The sequence below is a fragment of the Ictidomys tridecemlineatus genome, chromosome 3 (assembly GCF_052094955.1).
Source record: "Ictidomys tridecemlineatus isolate mIctTri1 chromosome 3, mIctTri1.hap1, whole genome shotgun sequence".
Lineage (NCBI taxonomy): Eukaryota > Metazoa > Chordata > Mammalia > Rodentia > Sciuridae > Ictidomys > Ictidomys tridecemlineatus.
The window spans coordinates 148,709,286-148,726,998 of NC_135479.1; the positions used below are offsets into that span (position 1 = coordinate 148,709,286).

Below are 17,713 nucleotides of genomic sequence, written 5' to 3' on the forward strand. Positions count from 1 at the left end.
CCAACAGTGGTTTCTTTCTTTATTAAAATTTTCTTCTATCCAACCTTCTGAGTCCATAGGCTCTTCTCAGAGTCCATATTAAATTCCAGGAAGATTTCTTTTTTCACCCACCTCAAAAAGAAGGTATTTTCCTGCCTTCCTGGTTTGGCCATGGAGCAGCTTGGACAATCACCTCCCCTATTCCGCCATCTTACCCCTCCTCTCCTGGCCTTCCTATTTTGAATAATACTTCCTTTTGGAGAAATTCCCACCTTAGGAATAGCTCCCTGTTGTTAGAAGTGAGCACTCAAATTTCAAGCTTCTCATGCAGCTTGGGTTTTTAGCTCTCCAGTCAGAAGCCAACAACAGGAGGAAATGGGATCTGCACTGGTCTTCTGTCGTAGGCATGGACATCAGCCAAGAGTTTTCAGTGTGAGAGTGTTGTAGGGTGGATGCAGGGCTTGAGTAGGGATGGTGTCATTAGTAGTTGGGAGTAAGGTTCTGGCATTTGGGGTTTGGTGACAGACAGTTGCAGCTATTTCCTCATCAACTCGGTTCTACATCATAGATTTTGTATGTTTTCTGGAAGATTATCCTATTGCTTATTTCTTCAGTAATCTCAGTGATTTTATGAGTTTCTCAACATTCTCTTTTCAAAAAAAATCAGATTAATTGAAACATAATTTACATACAATAAACCCCCCATTTTTAGGTGTATAGTTTGTTGCATTTTGACAAATGTTAGAGTCTGTAAACAAGTCAGGATGGCGCCTGGCATTTTGCCAGGGGAATGTTAGAGTCTGTAAACAAGTCAGGATGGCGCCTGGCAAAATGCCAGAGGGAGTGGTTTGTGAGGTGGCTCCAGTGAGCCATTAAGTGTGGAGATTTCTTATTGGTTGACTGCTGTATCTAGTTTATGTTAATTAAGATAAGCTGTGTGGAATGTATAAATACCTCTGTTGTCCTACAATAAACGGCTCCCACTCCTGCTGTATCAATGTACACAAGTTGTTCGTCACCCCCCGGTTATTTTGCTGCAGCCAGACTTCGGCAGACAAATGCTTATAGAGTATTTCTCCATCATATCAGAGAATTCCCTATTACCCCTAAGTAGTCATTCTCTACTCCACTGTACTCCCCAGCCCCAGCTCCAGCACCACGCAATTGTTGATTTGTTTTGTACTTCCATAGTTTTTATTGTTCCACAATGTATATTTTTTTAAAAAAACTAGATGCATGCTTTTGATATTTATGCATGTTGTATATGTCATTAGTTTTTGTTATTGTTGTTGTTTGTTTGTTCATGAGTGATATTGCATTCAAGGGCTATGCCATGGTTTTATCCATTTGCAGATAGACTGATATTTGAGTTTCTGGGTTTTTGGCTATTGCGAATAAAGATACCGTGTATATTTACATATGGACCTTTTTGTGAATGTATGGTTTTGCTTTTCTTGGATAAATACCTAGTGTTGTAATTACTAGATTGTATGGTTAAGTGTATGTTGGATTTAGTGAGAAACTGAATATGTTTCCAAATGACTGTACTGCTTTGCATTTTCTCCAAAAGTGTATGAGAATCAGAGCTGCTCTACATTCTTGTCAATACTTGCCATTCACAGTCATTTTAATATAACTCATTCAGTTGATGTTTTGTAGTATCTCATTGTGGCTTAAGTTTTTTGTTGGCTAACAGTTGAGCATCTTTTCAGTGGATTTATTGCTCATTTTGTGTGTTTTCTATGGTGAACTGTCCAATTTTTTTGTGTATTTTGAAAGTTGAGTTTTGTTAAATTGTAAGAGGTATTAGAAATACAAGTGTTATGCATTATAAATTACTTAATGTGTTTTGAAAATCTTTTATCCCAAACTATAGCTTTTATTTTCCTATTACTGTCTTTTGGAGACAAGAAACTGTTAATTTTGATGGAGTCTAATTTATCAATTTTTGAATGTGCTTTTTGTGTCCTATCCCAGAAGCCTTTCAGGAGTGGTATAGCTGAATCATATGGTGTTGCTCTTTTCAGTCTTTTGAGGAACCTCCATACTGATTACTATTGTGGCTGTACTAGTTTATAGTCCCACCAACAGTGTATAAAGGTTCATTTTATCCCATATCCTCATTAGCATTTATTATTTTTTGTTTTCTTGATAATTGCATTCTGACTTGGCTGAGATAGAATCTCAATATGGTTTTGGTTTGCATTTCCCTGGTGGCTAAAGATATTGAACAATTTTTTTCATATAATTATTGATCATTTGTACTTCTTTTGAGCAGTGTTTGTTCAGCATATTGGCCACTTATTGATTGGATTACATCTTTTTGGATGTTAGATAATTTGAGTTCTTTATATATTCTGGTTAAGAAATGGTTTACAAACACAAATGCCCACAGGAATCAGACAGGTAACATGACTGAGTAATCTAAGTTATATATGGATAATAGGGAGTGGTGGGGATTGTGGCAGTATAGAGAGTCCATACTTTGTTTAAAAGTGCAACCACTTATTAATTGCCATGTGAAATGCAGGCCTGATGTAACTAATTTTTCTAGATAAATTGGTAACATAGATTTTTGTATTATGTGATAATAATAAATTCAAAGTTATTTACAAACACGGAGTGGGCCACACAATATGAACCAAACAAAATGTGTATATAAATTATCTGACACCTTTTTTTTGGTGCTCTAGTGTAATTATTAATTTTTAAAAAATTAATTAATTTATTCTAATTTGTTATACATGACAGCAGAATGCATTTCAATTCATAATACACAAATGGAGCACAATTTTTTATTTCTCTGGTTGTACACAAAGTAGAGTCACACCATTCATGTCTTCATTCATGTACCTAGGGTGATGATGTACATCTCATTCCACCATCTTTCCTACCCCTTTGCCCCCTCCCTATCCTTCTCTCCCCTTTGCCCTATCCAAATTCCTCCATTCTGCCCATGCTCCCCCCACTCTGCCCCCATTATGGATTAGCATCTACTTATCAGCAAAGCATTCAGCCTTTGTTTTTTGGGGGGATTGGCTTTCTTCATTTAGCATGATATTCTCCAACTCCATCCATTTGCCTGCAAATGCCATGATTTTATTCTCTTTTTGTGCTGAATAATATTCCATTGTGTATATATACCACAGTTTCTTTATCCATTCATCTATTGAAGGACATCTAGGTTGGTTCCACAATTTAGCTAATGTGAATTGTACTGCTATAAAGATTTATGTGGCTGTGTCAGTGTCGTATGCTGTTTTTAAGTACTTTGCTTGTAAACCAAGGAGTGGGATAGGATCACTGGGTCAATGGTGATTTCGTTCTAAGTTTTCTTAAGGACTCCGCTATTTATACCTTGAAGACTATGGTCACCCCTTCAAGGGGATTTCTAAATGAAATAGAACACTGAGACACATACCAGATATGAAATCAGGAAAGAGTGATAATAATGGGAAATTTGCTGAAGAGGACTCTGATAAAGTGCACACCAGGTATTAGGAGATATTGCTGAGTAAATGCCATCCACATATTATATATGCTGTAATATGAATCAAAGTGAAAAAGAAGAGTAATTCAATCTAGTGAGTGAGCATTGACTCAGTACAAGAGTTTGGGTCCCTGCCCCTATTGCTGGGTCTGCTCTTTGAAATTATACCCAAGGAAAACATTTCTGTGCTCAGGTTCCTTGGCATGCCCTTTTCCCCTAGGGTGGTCCCTGAGAACTGTTTAGGCTTAAAGGGGAGAAGTCAATAAGAAGACACTAAAATAAAATGTAAAGGGGAACTGTGGTACCATAGAAATATAATACAGGAAACAGACTATGTAATGAGCATTTAATGCTTTTGCTAGTAAATAAAAATATACACTTTTATGGTAGCCTGCCTAACAAGAAAATTGTTGTGTAATATGGCATAAAACAAAGTAGAAGTTTTTCAGTTGTCCTAAAGATTAATGTAGATGACTAGTGTGTAATAGAGCCATCTACATTGATAAAAGTAAGCAGATACTATCATTTAATTTACTCCTATGTTGATGCCCCAAACCTAATTTAATTTCAGTTAGCATAAGCATTATTTTTAGTTCAAATGGCAATGTTAAAAATGGTCCTATAAAAATATGTATATAGATATATTATACCATCTAAATAAAATTTGGTTAAAATGTGAAGAGAGAATTGTGCCATTCCTTAGTGTCCTTCAGAAAACATTATGGTATAGAATTTTACTATTTTGAAATGTATTCGTCTAATGGAACCATAAAACAATTGGAATAGGTTAAATAGATTTATATTATATATTTTAAATGCAAGATACATTACATGGGGATGATGTAAGCCAAGGAGTTTTTTTGTGACTGCTCATGTTAAAATTTGGGCAAAAGGAAAACATAAGTGTCCCAAAATGCCATAAGGTCCTTTTGATGCTTTGTTGGCTATATTCCCACATGGAAGCATACTGGCAGTTGGGCTAATTCTGAAACAGGAGCACATGTTCCATAGACATCAGAGAATACTCTATTAGGAAATCTCAGTTGGATTGCTTGGACCAGTCCCCATTCCTAGCTTTTGGTGTTCTAGCTTTGATGGGTTTTTAGGGGAGATTGCATGTCATTTGAGTCTAGCATTTGGCAGGATGCTGTAAAATGTCCTTGGTTTGTTCTCTTGGCTATGTGCTATGGATGATCCCTCTTAGGATTTTTAAGGCCTCTTTGCTGCCAGCTTCTTTCCCTCTGACATGTACTTCTTGGTCTGAGATAATATGCATTTCTTCCTGCCTTAAATTGTGAGGAGAAAGGTCTAAAGAAAGACTATAGACAACTCTAACTTATTATTTCAACTCCTCAGAGGAAACATGACCATGTACTTTTATTGTGTGGTTTTTTTTATTATTTAATTGCTAAGAGTCATTCAGAATTCATGAGTTGACTTAATTTTTCTTTGGTGAAAGTAGTAAGAAAAGACTGCAAAATGTTACCAATTCAGCTTTTAAATTATGCATTCTACATGTAAATATTGCAAATTGTAGGATGTTTTAAGTGAATTTTTAATTCAATATTTAGCATTAAACTTTAAATTCTTGCCTAGAATTTCAAACATGGAAGTACACTCTAAAAGGAAATGAGATTTTGGTTCTTTTTCTTTTCTTTTTTTTTTTTTTACAAATGAAAAAAAAATTTAGCATTTCAAACGTGAAAAACACCCACTTCCCTCCTTCTTATGCTCTCAAAAATTTTTAAATTATATTTAGTTAAATTGCTATGTTAAGGAAGAGTTCCTGAGACACAATCACAAAACAACATTATTTTATCTTCCACATATACTTAAATTTGAGCCAGTTCTTCTTCTAGATGAAAACTAAAGCAGATTACACAACTTTTCTGATTTCTCTTAGTTTAAAGATAAAACACACAATAAAATGTTAATTTATACATAGAAATTTACATGTAATTCTCAGAATGCCAAGGATACATCCTTTGGGGATCTAGAGGTCTCCATAGCTTCCTTCTGCTGAGATCCCATCAGAAGCGTTGATGACCCTTTAGAAGTGCAAATGATGAACATGCACCAGTATTTATATATGTTCACATCTGATCCATGGGATGCTTAGGCATCCTTTGCCCTAATACATATGAGGAGTATAGGCCCTTTTTTCATGGTGCGAATGGGATGGATCTTAAAGCATACAGCTCTAAACTAAAAGTTCTTTCCACAAAGCCTCCTTACAAGCTTTCACTCCTGGTCATTCACTCCCAGAATGGTAGTCAGTGTTGTATAACCAGTGTTTAGCCTTCTTTGTACAAATTCTCCAGGATAGGCTATCTTATAATTCTCTTTGGTATCTCATGTATGATATCTTAAAAGTCTTAAATGATTTTCTTTTAAAATTCTAGTATATAAAGAGAATAACAGTCATTTTAAATTATTGTGTTGAGACAGAGAAGAATAGATGTATTTACAGATAATTTGAGCTTTTGCATAATATCAATACTATTGTTAAAGAAATGTCCCCTTGATCACAATACAGCTGATGGTGTTGTCATTACTTGTTTTCTGAGACATGATTGGTGAAAGAACTTGGTATTGCAGAAAACACATTACTGAAAATCAGAAGATGCAGATCCTAACCATAAGACCTTAACAAATCTACTTTTTTGGTGCTTTCATGTGGAAATTGAAGGAATTGCATTACTTCTATTGAACATCATGTACTTATTGAGTTCCTATTGTGTGCTTCCTCAGACCTTACAATATACAGGTGAAGACATGTTAAATAATCACATCAAAGTTTAACTGCACACTTGAATAGTGTTCTGGCACTGGTTTTAGAGACCCTGGCTTAGACTGAGAAGTCAGGGGAGGCTTTTCTATAACAGGGTAACATTTGGTCTTATAAGAAGGATGAGTAAGCTACTGAGTAAAAAGGTTGGTGTTTGGAGCAAAGCAAATGAGACAGGAAATACAGAGGACAGAACAAAGGCCCTAGTTAAGAAGTCAAGAGGATCAGATCAGAAGTCAATGGATCAGATTAGGTCATGTTTGGTTGAGGAGATGATGAAAGAGTAGGGTTAAGAAATATTTCTGAATGTCTTGCTTGACTAAGTTTAATCCATTGTAACCATTCACTACATAGAGAAAATTAGAAAGGAGCCCAATGTCAAGGGGAGATGGGAAGGGAAGGTATTATAGTTTGGATATGAGGTGTTCCCCCAAAGCTTCTGTTAATACAGGGATATTTAGAGATAAATGGTTAATTTACCAGAGCTGTAACCTAATCTGTTCATCTAAGTTTGAATGGACTGACTGGGTTGTAACTGTAGGCAGGTGGTATGTAGCTAGAGGAGGTGGGTTAGTGGGGGCATGTCCTGGAAGTGTGCTTCATCCCTGCAGCCCCTCCCTCCCCAGGTGTGTATGATATCCCTGAAGCTAAGGGAAAGTGTGCTTCAAGGAGCGGAATGCTTATCTCTGTTAGGTGCTTCTGAGGGTGCAAGAATGATTACAAGTGTCATGCAACCACAAGCAGGTCTCTGGGAATCCTAGGGGGAATGACTTTAAGAAGTGCAGGGCTAGTGGTGGGGCAGGAATGTATTAAAGACTGAGTTGGCGAGGATTCTATGGAGAGAGGGAGTATAGACAGTTCTTTCAAAAGATTAATGTGAAGAATTAGAAAGAGCAGACCATGGGAGAGGCCTGTGGGGTGTAGGGAGGTAAGATTTGTTTTAAGTTGAAATAGGTGAGAATTTTTAAAAATTTAAGTGCACCGAGGAAGTTACAGTGTGCGAGGGGTTGAAGTGTCAAGGGAGAGAGCAGCCTATGGCAGGGTGACTAAGGGTGCCCCAGAGAAAGGCATTCAAAACCCATGTAAAAGGAGTTCCCTTGGAAAAAAAAACCATAATCTTACAGGAGAGAGGAAGACAACTGAAGCTGATCTGTAGGTTTAGAGCAGGAGGTAAAGGTTGTTTTCTCTAATGGTGTTATGTAAAGTTCATTCTAGTTCGTGTAAGCATGCTGCCTGGGTTTGAATCTGTATCATATCACTTTTTTACTATGTGATTGTGTGATATTGATCTAATTTTTAATTTTGGGGGGCCCTTAGTTTTCTCTGTAAAATGAGGATACTGACAGAAGACACCTTGTGGGATTAAATGAGCACATCTGTGTAGTGCTTAGTATAGGCTCCGTGTGTTCTAGATGTCAGGTTGCAGGAGTAGCAGTGATCATAGTCATCCTCAGTGTCTGGTACTACCCTCATCATACCCCGTGCAGGATGGGATCATGGTCTTTAGCCCTGTTGCACAGATGAAGTAACAGACTTGGAGATGAAGTGACTTGTCTGGAGCCACAGAGCTAATTAGATTTGAGAGTCAGATTTCCACAGTCAAGCTTCAAACCCATATCTTTACAACTTCCAAAAACAAATTATCTAGACTGTTTCTTCTGCAACTATCTCAAAACTTGAGATTTCAGGATTAAGCCTGTGAATCTTTCAGGATTAAGAAATGTAAAGTAGATAAAGTTGGTCTTTTTCTTTTGAAGTTTTTACATTTGTTCTAATTAGTTATACATGACAGTAGAATGCATTTTGACACATTGTACACAAATGGAGCACAACTTCTCATTCCTCTGGCTGTACATGGTGCAGAATCACACTGATAGTGTAATTATACATGTATGTAGGGTAATAATGTCTGTCTCATTCCACTGTCCTTCTCATCCTCACAGGCTCTCCCCTTCCCTCACTCTCCTCTGCATAATGCAAAATTCCTTCATTCCTCCCTCTCCCGCCCCATCCACTGTGGAGCAGCGTCCGCTTATCAGAGCAAACATTCAGCTTTTGTTTTTTGGGGGATTGGCTTATTTCACTTAGCATTATATTCTCTTGTTCCATCCGTTTATCAGCAAACATCATAATTTTATTCTTCTTTAAGGCTGAGTAATATTTCATTATGTATCTGTACCACATTTTCTTTATCCATTCATCTGTTGAAGGGCATCTACGTTGGTTCCATAGTTTAGATATTGTGAACTGAGCTGCTATAAACATTGATTTGGCTATGTCACTGTAGTGTGCTGATTTTAAGTCCTGGTTGGGTAAAATGGTGATTCCATTCTAAGTTTTCTGAGGAATCTCTGTACTGTTTTCCATAGCAGTTGCACCAATTTACAGTCCTACCAGCAATGTATACGTGTACTTTTTTCCCACATCCTGGTCAACATTTATTATCGCTTGTATTCTTGATAATTGCCATTCTGACAAGAGTAGTTTGAGCAATAGTAACAAAAAAGGCATGGTATTGGCATCAAAATAGACATGTAGACCAATGGTACAAAATAGAAGACACAGAGACAAACCCACCTAAATACAGTTATCTCATACTAGATAAAGGCACCAAAAACATACATTGGCGAAAAGATAGCCTATCAACAAATGGAGCTGGTGAAACTGGAAATCTATGTGGAGCAAAATGAAATTAAACCTCTGTCTCTCACCCTACACAAAAATCAACTCAAAATGGATCAAAGGTGTAGGCACTAGAATGGAGACCTTGTGCCTAATAGAAGAAAAGGAGGCCCAAATTTCCATCCTGTTGGCTAGGAACTGATTTCCTTAATAAGACTCCTAAAGCTCAAGAAGTAAAATTAAGAATTAATAAATGGGATAGATTCAAACTAAAAAGTTTCTTATCAGCAAAAGAAACAATGAAGATAGAGCCTACAGAATGGGAGAAAATATTTACCATAAGAACCTTAGATAGAGGACTAATCTCCGGGATATATAAAGAACTCAAAAAACTTAACATCAAAAAAAGCAAATATCCCAATCAGTAAATGGGCTAAGGATCTGAAGAAGAAGAAGAAATACAACCTATCAACAATTATAAGAAAAATGTTCAACACCTCTAGCAATTAGACTACTCTAAGATTTCATCTCACTCCAGTCAGAAGTTGATCTCTTACAGCTTCTGTTACCCCAGAGGCTCATTCCCTGCCAGCGGGGTCTGCACTGTTTCCCAGCTTTCAATCCTTTCCTGTGCATCTGCCCCTCCTCTGCTTACTCTATTTTGGTAGCTTTTTTTCTATCTCATCTTTGTCTTTTGTCTTTGTTTATATTTTTTAAAAATTTTGTCAAAAAGTGCATGGGTTCAGTTTGAAATCAGTGAGTTGAGGGTGGAGGCTGGGCATCCTTCTGTGCAGGCTGCTGAGCACATCCCCCCTCGAAGGCCTTGGGATTTTGTCTGGAGCATGCAGCAGTGCAGGTGCCAGTGCTAGTTTGGCTTCCACAGTCATCCTTAAAAATATCTCCACTAGCATTCACTACATCATTGCAACATATATACTCCCATGACCTATTTCTTCTCCCATGAAGTAGCTGCTGTTTCTATTAGTTGCCTGCTATATGATCAAATAACCTTGCCTTTCAAAGGTCTCTAACCCCTGAGGTTCTTTCAAATTTCTTTTTAAAACTCAGACACTCCTCCTAATGTTATTTAACTTAGAGACTTTTCCTGATGTTAGAAAGTGCTTGATATTCTATCACAAATGGCTTTATTTTATGAAACATTTTATTTTGCAAATTAACTCCTGAGAACATCATCAGACTATATGTGAAGAACATAAAGTTCTATGGAAGGAAGGTGTTATGTACACTTCTAAAACTAGTTGTAATCTTAACGGTATGTAATTGTAATCTTAACAGTATGTTATTGTGGTTTTTTTTTTTTTTTGAGTGGGGGAGAATTGGGATACTTTTGCTTTAAAATAAAAGTTTCAGATTCTGCCATAGACTTAATGTTTTTATATGATTTAGAACAGCTCTTTTGTAGGGTCTCCCTGACCTTTTTAATCTCCTGATGTTTCCATACTGTTCCATCATTCCAAGGAGGCAGTCATTCTTTGCAAAATAGATTTGCTGAGAATTTGTTCTGATGAATCACTGTTTTCTTTCTTTTTTTAAATTTTATCAGTGTTACCGAGGTATAATTTACATTCCACAAAATTCACCCATTTAAAGTGTAAACTCAGTAATTTCTCTAAACTTATGGAGTTGTACAACCATTAAAACAATCTAATTTTAGAAAGTTTTTCACCACCTTTTAAGAATTCCCATTTGAGCCTATTTGCATCAAGGCCTGTACTGCCTCCTCTCTAGCTCTAGGCAGCCAGTAATCTGCCTCCTGTCTCTGTGGATTTGCCTTTTCTAGATATTTTATATATGTAGAATCATATATTGTGCAGTATTTTAGATCTGGCTTCATTAATTTAGCAAACTGTTTTTGAGAGGCTTATTTATGTTGTAACATAAACTTTTACACAAAATTTTTTCTTGTCTTTTGAAGCACATAGTTTTTTAATTTTAAAATGACTACTGTGACACTGTTACTATTGCTACCTGACATCTAGAGTGCACCAAGCCTATACTAAGCACTAATTTGATGCTTTTTATTTCTGAATAGCATTCTATTGTATGGGTAGACTATATTTTGTTTATCCATTCATCAGTAGATGGATATTTGTATTATTTCCATTTGGGGGCATAATATGAACAAGCTGCTGTGACCTTCATATACAAGTCTCTGTGCAGACATATATTTTCATATTTGTACTTAGGTAGATTCCTAGGAAATGGCATTTCTGAGTTATATAGTATGTTTATGTCTAACTTAAGAAACTGAAACTATTTTCCAAAGTGAGTGTACTATGTTGCATTATCACCAGCAGTGCATGAGGCACTAGTTTTTCTACATGGTTAGCAGCTCTTGCTATGTCTTGATTGTAGCCATTCCAGTGGACATGCTGTGTGTCTTATTGGGGTTTTAATATGTATATCCCTTTAAAATTAATTTGCTTCTTAATTGAATTGTTATGTTCCTTGTATATTCTGTATATAAGTTGATATACTGTTTGTAAATATGTACTCTCAGTCCTGATTTTTAATTCTTTTCTAGTTTTTGGAAACAAAGTTTTTTAATTTTAATGAGATCTACTTTATTAATTTGTTTTCTTTTATGATCATTGTGTCAGTGATGTATGTAAGATCTCTAATTCAAGTAACTAAGATTTTCTTCTGTGTTTATTTGTAGAAGTTTTATAGATTAGTTCTTTTATTTAGGTCTATGAACATTTTACATTGATTTTTAGTATTCTGAGAGGTATGGGAACAAGTTTTCTCTCTCTCTTTATATATTATTTTCAAAATTTCATAGCTATTTGTTGAAAACACTATTCTTTCCTCTAGTTAATTGTCTTACTCCTTTGTTAAAAAAATTATGTATAAATATAATGGTTTATTTCAGTACTCTCAATCCTATGCCATTTGTCTGTATGTCTTATGTTAGTATTATGCTGTCTTGATTGCTATAGTTGTATAATATTTTTTTTAAATCAGACAGTTTGAATTCACCATCTTTGTTGTTATTTTTCATTGTTCTTCTGGCTAGTCAAGTTCTTTGCCTTTCAATATATTTTAGAATTAGTTTGTCAATATCTGAAAAAAGCCTAGTGGGATTTTAATTGGGAGTTTCTCTTAATCTATAGATTAATTTGTAGAGAATTAACCTCTTAACAATATTGAATCTTCCAATTCATGAAAATAGTATATCTTTATATTTACTCTTATTGATTTCTTCCATCAGTATTTTATATGTAGTTTTCAGCATATAGATGCTGAAAGAATTTACTGTGGTGTGCTGTTGTCAAGACACTTTTAAAATTTTCAATTTATTTCTCATCTTTCATCCCATTTATAGGTTCTGCTCAAACCCTATCAATGAAATTCTTCCATGTTGTATTTGACAATTGGATAATGTCTTATAGTTGTACTGGATAGTATCTTGTAAAAGTTATTTCTAATATTTTCCAGTTGCACTTTCCAAGAGATAAAGAAGGGGGTAAATCATTTTTTATCATATTGACTCGGTGATTTGTCTTGGTAGTTTAGTAAGGCCGTGATAATGGAGTGTTCATATAATTGATAATAATGTACTAATGTAAAAGATGCAGACCTTTCTGAAGGGGTTTGAACTCAGGAAAAGTGAGTGTATAACCTCTCTGTTCCTTCTTCTGTAGGTCTTGTGGTGTCCCTGGAAGTGTCAGAGAGCCCTGGGAGTATCCAGGTGGCCCGAGGTCAGACAGCAGTCCTACCCTGCACTTTCTCTACCAGTGCTGCCCTCATTAACCTCAATGTCATTTGGATGGTCATTCCTCTCTCCAATGCTAACCAACCTGAACAGGTACTTCTGGTCCATCCTGTGATGCATCTAAAATATTAATCTTTTCAGAAGAGGTGGGTAGAAAAGCATCCTGAGTATATATTTGACCTCTAAAATTAGGTGGCATTTTCAGTGTGCCTATACTGTTTTAGGTCCTAGTGCTCGAAATATTAGTCAACTATCAGAAGAGACTAGCCTGTTTTTAAAAGACCATTGTTGTAATCATTATCGTCGTCCTCCTCCTCCTTCTCCTCCTCATCATCATCACATGTTAAGTAGATCCTCTGAATGTTTTAGGCAGGAACTTGGAATTGTTTTTAGAACATTGGTGACAGGAAAGTACCAAGATATAAAAAGCAAAGTCTATTTTGACAGGAAGGGATGGGCACTAGTAGAAGTGAATGAGAGTATACTTTTAAAAGATGGTGATAACAGTAAGGAAGTAATGTTATATAATACTAATTGATTCTCTTAATTTCATAAGCATGTAAGTATAAGTAGACATACTAGCCAGCTCAGGGAGTCTCATATAAATTAGACTGTACCACACACAAAAAAATGTATACAAAAAGAAAAGTTACTCCACAAGAGGCTATATAACATCACAGAAAAGAAGGCTCATAATTTGTGATGACCACCGCATAAAATAATGCTCAGAAAATAATGAATTGTGATTATGGGCACACATTTATTTATAATGACAACTTCTTTATGAATCTTTTCTGTTTCAATAAGCTTACTACTGCCTAAAATATTCGATGAGATAAGCTTTCTGTTATGAAATTCAATAAAAATTCAATAAAAACTTTTCTTTCTTCAAACCAGGGGATTTTTGCAATTAGACTAAACCTTCAAGATTATTTGTTCAACTTCCTCATTTTAAGAGTCAAGGAAAGAACTTGACTACAGTTTTCTCAAAATTTACAGGTAGAGCCTAAGTAGAACCTTTCTGTATAACATACTGATTCCACCTCCATGAGTGTTTAGATTTGATAATAGAAAATGCCACTAAAGAAGTGTTAGAGACCATCTGAAAAGCAGAGGGAGTGGCTATAGAAATGGACATAAGAACAGCAATCACGGACTTCCAAGTCTTCCCTTGTACAGTGTTTATTTTATATTCATCCTGTCATTTTGTGTCTTAGTAAGCATAAGATAGGCAATGCTAATATTTTTTAAACTCTTTGTTTTGGAATTAACTTTTTGAAGGAGGGTTGATAGTAGAGTAGCATATTTTCTGTGTTCCAATGGGCTAGATAATAAAAAAAAAGTTATTCTGATTTGGTATGTGAGAATTTAGAACTCCAAGATAACTATGAACAGTTGTAGTAAGAAAAAGTTGGTGACAACTCTTAGAATAGAAATAAAATTCTCCAGCAGTTGGTGCAGGAACATATAGTCCTGTCTGTCAGTTATTGTTAGGTGTCTAGGAGGGAACGAAGTGGCCAGTTTATTTATTTTGCTTTCTTTTGCAGGTCATTCTGTATCAGGGTGGACAGATGTTTGATGGTGCCCCCCGGTTCCATGGTAGGGTAGGATTTATAGGCACCATGCCAGCCACCAATGTCTCCATCTTCATTAATAACACTCAGCTCTCAGATACAGGCACCTACCAGTGTTTGGTCAACAACCTTCCAGACAGAGGGGGCAGGAATATTGGGGTCACTGGCCTCACAGTGTTAGGTGAGTGACAGAGAACTTGCAGGTACCTTGCACTTTATTTTCAAATCTCCTGTCAAGAATATTTTCTTCTGCCCTTCTTCTCCACTCTGGGTCTGCTTATGTTCCTTTTCTGCCTTTCTTCTTTAAGGTCTGTCTCTTCTGTTCCCCTCTATGTTTCTTACACACAGGCTTTCTGCCCCCTTCTTCATTTCTGGTGGTCTCTAAAGCTTCTTTAATGGCACTTTCTGGGAGATGGATAAAGGTGGTATAAGACAACATCTGAAATGGTCCCACTCTTTTTTTAAGCTTCAATATAAGACAGAAGCCTCTGTTGAGAGCACATTAGATGATGGATTATTTATTGTGAGTACAAAGCAGAAGTGTCAGTGTGTGTGAGAGCAATACTTTTACTTCCTGTGTATATAACATGTAGCAGTTCCATGATAGTTTTTAGCTTGTACCTGTTGTCCTGGTATAATTTTAATAATACTTCCATTTACATGTTCAATTTCTCAGTTTTCCTGTCTCTAAAATAAAACACTTACTTCTAAATGTGTTCTTGTGGTAGAAGTGACTGAATTCAGTTCATTTGGGGGAGGTGGAGGAAGTACTCAGAGAAAGCCAGTTCTTTTAATTCTCCTCCCTTTCAGGTCTCAGAACCTACCTCCACAGTCCCTGTCAACCCCTGCTCCACTTGGTTTTTCCATTGGGCTGTCAATTCAGGATGCCAGTGTGGGGAATTCTTCTTGTTTTCTCCCTTTGGATGAGAATATGCTATAATCCTTAGTGCATTTTTCTCCTAGTCTTCAAATAGCATTAAAAACTAAGGACCAGATTGGAAATTTCTATTCTCAAAAGTATTATTCACTATAGTATATTAAAAACCATATGGATTTTTAAATACCCTGAGTACTGGGTACAGAGTACTAATGGAATTAAACATTCTGATGTTTATACCTCAAGTTATGTAACTAGCCTCAGACAATATCCATACTGACTTAATTTTTTAAGCATTCTAGGGCCTGAGTTTTCTTTATTTTACTTATATGTGGTGATGAGGATCAAACCCAGGGCCTCACACGTGCTAGGTGAGCACACTACCACTGAGCCACAACCCTAGCCCTTACTTAATTTTTTAAAGGAAGAAAAACAGTCTTTATTTTATAGTTGATGCTAGATTCAAGGAATTATTTTGGGTTTTCCAGAGAATTACAGTGACAATGTCAAAGCAAGCAAATTGAGGATATTGGTTTACCCTGTCACAGCAGTTAGGAGCCTGTGAGATTGATACTCTTCCTACCTGTATGCTTTCCATTATTATTCTCTCTTCCCCAGTCACTCTCGTTGCTGATTGCTCTGTCTTGCCTGATTCCTCTATATACTTTGTGCTCATTTTCCATTTGTATATTCTATCATTTATTGAAAAGTCATTAGCATTATAAGTATATCATTACTTGGACTTAAACACTGGTGCCTACATTCCCCAATATGTGACTTTAAGCTATGGGCTTAGTTTATATTTTTAGTGTGTAGTTTTGGCTTAAGTATTCTTTTCTTGTTGTTGTTGTTGTTGTTAATTTTTTGTTCCTTGTCCTCCTTTGTGCTCTTTTCTGTCTTCATGATCATAAAATATCCACGGTATTACTATCAAGTTCCTGTTACTTGGATCCTTACTCTAATTTTCCCCACCACAAAGCAGAATTTGGTATAAAATGGGTCTTTTGGTCTTTGTTTGTGAAATAACAAAGAACTTTATTGAAGTGGTCTTAGCCACAGAACAGCTTGCAGGGCAAGTGTTCTATTCCTTGAAATTTTCTTTTAACAGTGATGTTTTGACTATTTTTAAAGGTATAATGTTGACGTGATGATCTTAAGAATTCTCTTTGAAGAATGCAGAGTGAAACCAAGACCATAAGATACCTTGAAAACATAATAAAACAGCATAACCCCTTTTACATGTTTGCCCCCTGCCAAACTAAAGTTATAGGTTGTGCCATTTGTGCCCAAGCCCCGTGACTTAATGCATGATTGTCCTCTGGCTTCTGCCAGGAGGTTGTCTCCTAGTGTGTTCTGAAAACAGTGTTACCTGAGGTTCCAGTGTACTGAATGTTTATGTTGTCTCTGTTATTGTTTGGCTTACAGTAAATGTGTACTTTATTGTTTATTCTTCTTATTGTAGTTCCTCCTTCTGTCCCACACTGCCAAATTCAAGGATCCCAGGATATCGGCAGTGACGTCATCCTACTCTGTAGCTCAGAGGAAGGCATTCCTCGGCCAACTTACCTGTGGGAGAAGTTAGACAATACCCTCAAGCTACCTCCAACAGCCACTCAGGGTATGTACAGAGCTGCTTTAATCATTTTATTAGTTATGGGAAATTTGGAGATTCATTAAGTAATTTTAATGGATTTTGAGAAATAACCTTCTTTATTTGAAACTGCTGACAAAGCTTTCTGGGTCATTCTCTGTTTAAACTTTAAAGTGAATACAACATTTCCTTTATCTTCTCTTTGTTCATTTGGTGGTTACAATGCATTTCTGTTCCATCCGAGTAGAGATTTAAAATAGCTAAATGGTAGCTGCTCTGAGTTAGCTCTAAGACCACCCTTGAGGTTTATATCTGAGAACCCACTTCCTACTTGAGGCATAGATGCCAAAGTGTGAGAAGCATCTGCATAATCACTCACGAGGAGGTTAACCCTCCTGTTTCCAGTCTAAAGTTTCCTTAGAGAGGAAGATAAGAAAGAGAATAGGGAAAGGCCTCCCAACCTAAGAGATTGATGAATCAGTCACACCAGATAGGTGCAGGTGGAGAAGACACGAGTGTTATAAATGGTTTTTTATATGTAAACTCAGCTATTTAAATCTGGATTCAAAGGAAATATGCTTGAAAACTTGAAGAAATTTTATGAAATAAAACGAGGGAATATTATATGTAAAACCTTCTATTTGAAGACAGTAAAATGTAGTAGCCTTAGGTTTTATATTATCTCTTATACCTAAAATGTTCCTTGTAGCTTTCTCAGGGATGATTTATGAATCTCTCTCTTTTTCTGTACCCTTTTTGTACCAGGGAATAAACCCAGGAGTACTTACCCACTGAGCCACATCCCCAGCCATTTTATATTTTACTAGAGATAGAGTCTCTCTGAATTACTTAGGGCCTCACTAAGTTGCTGAGGCTGGCTTTGAACTCATGATCTGCCTGCCTCATTTATAAAATTTCTAATTAGTTACACATTACAGTAGAATGTGTAACTAATTAATAATAATCAGCCTCCCAAATCGCTGGGATTACAGGAGTGCACCACCATGCCTGACAAGAATTGGCCATTAATGGAGAGGCCTAATACATCCTTAATTG

The 17,713-nt window shown here is 36.3% G+C and overlaps 1 protein-coding gene across 7 annotated transcripts in view; it reads left to right on the top strand.

The window, feature by feature from the left end:
- The window catches only part of Igsf11 (immunoglobulin superfamily member 11), a 141,761-nt gene that overhangs the window by 107,377 nt on the left and 16,671 nt on the right, over positions 1 to 17,713 (top strand). For 6 of the 7 annotated variants that reach the window (XM_021727954.3, XM_040270320.2, XM_078044171.1 and 3 more), the window contains exons 2-4: positions 12,545 to 12,708; positions 14,163 to 14,370; positions 16,529 to 16,684. In XM_021727954.3, coding sequence (XP_021583629.1) covers positions 12,545 to 12,708; positions 14,163 to 14,370; positions 16,529 to 16,684 — 528 coding nt within the window. Of the gene's footprint in view, positions 1 to 12,544; positions 12,762 to 14,162; positions 14,371 to 16,528; positions 16,685 to 17,713 lie in introns of all 7 variants that reach the window. The other variant, XM_040270319.2, reaches the window with a different exon arrangement.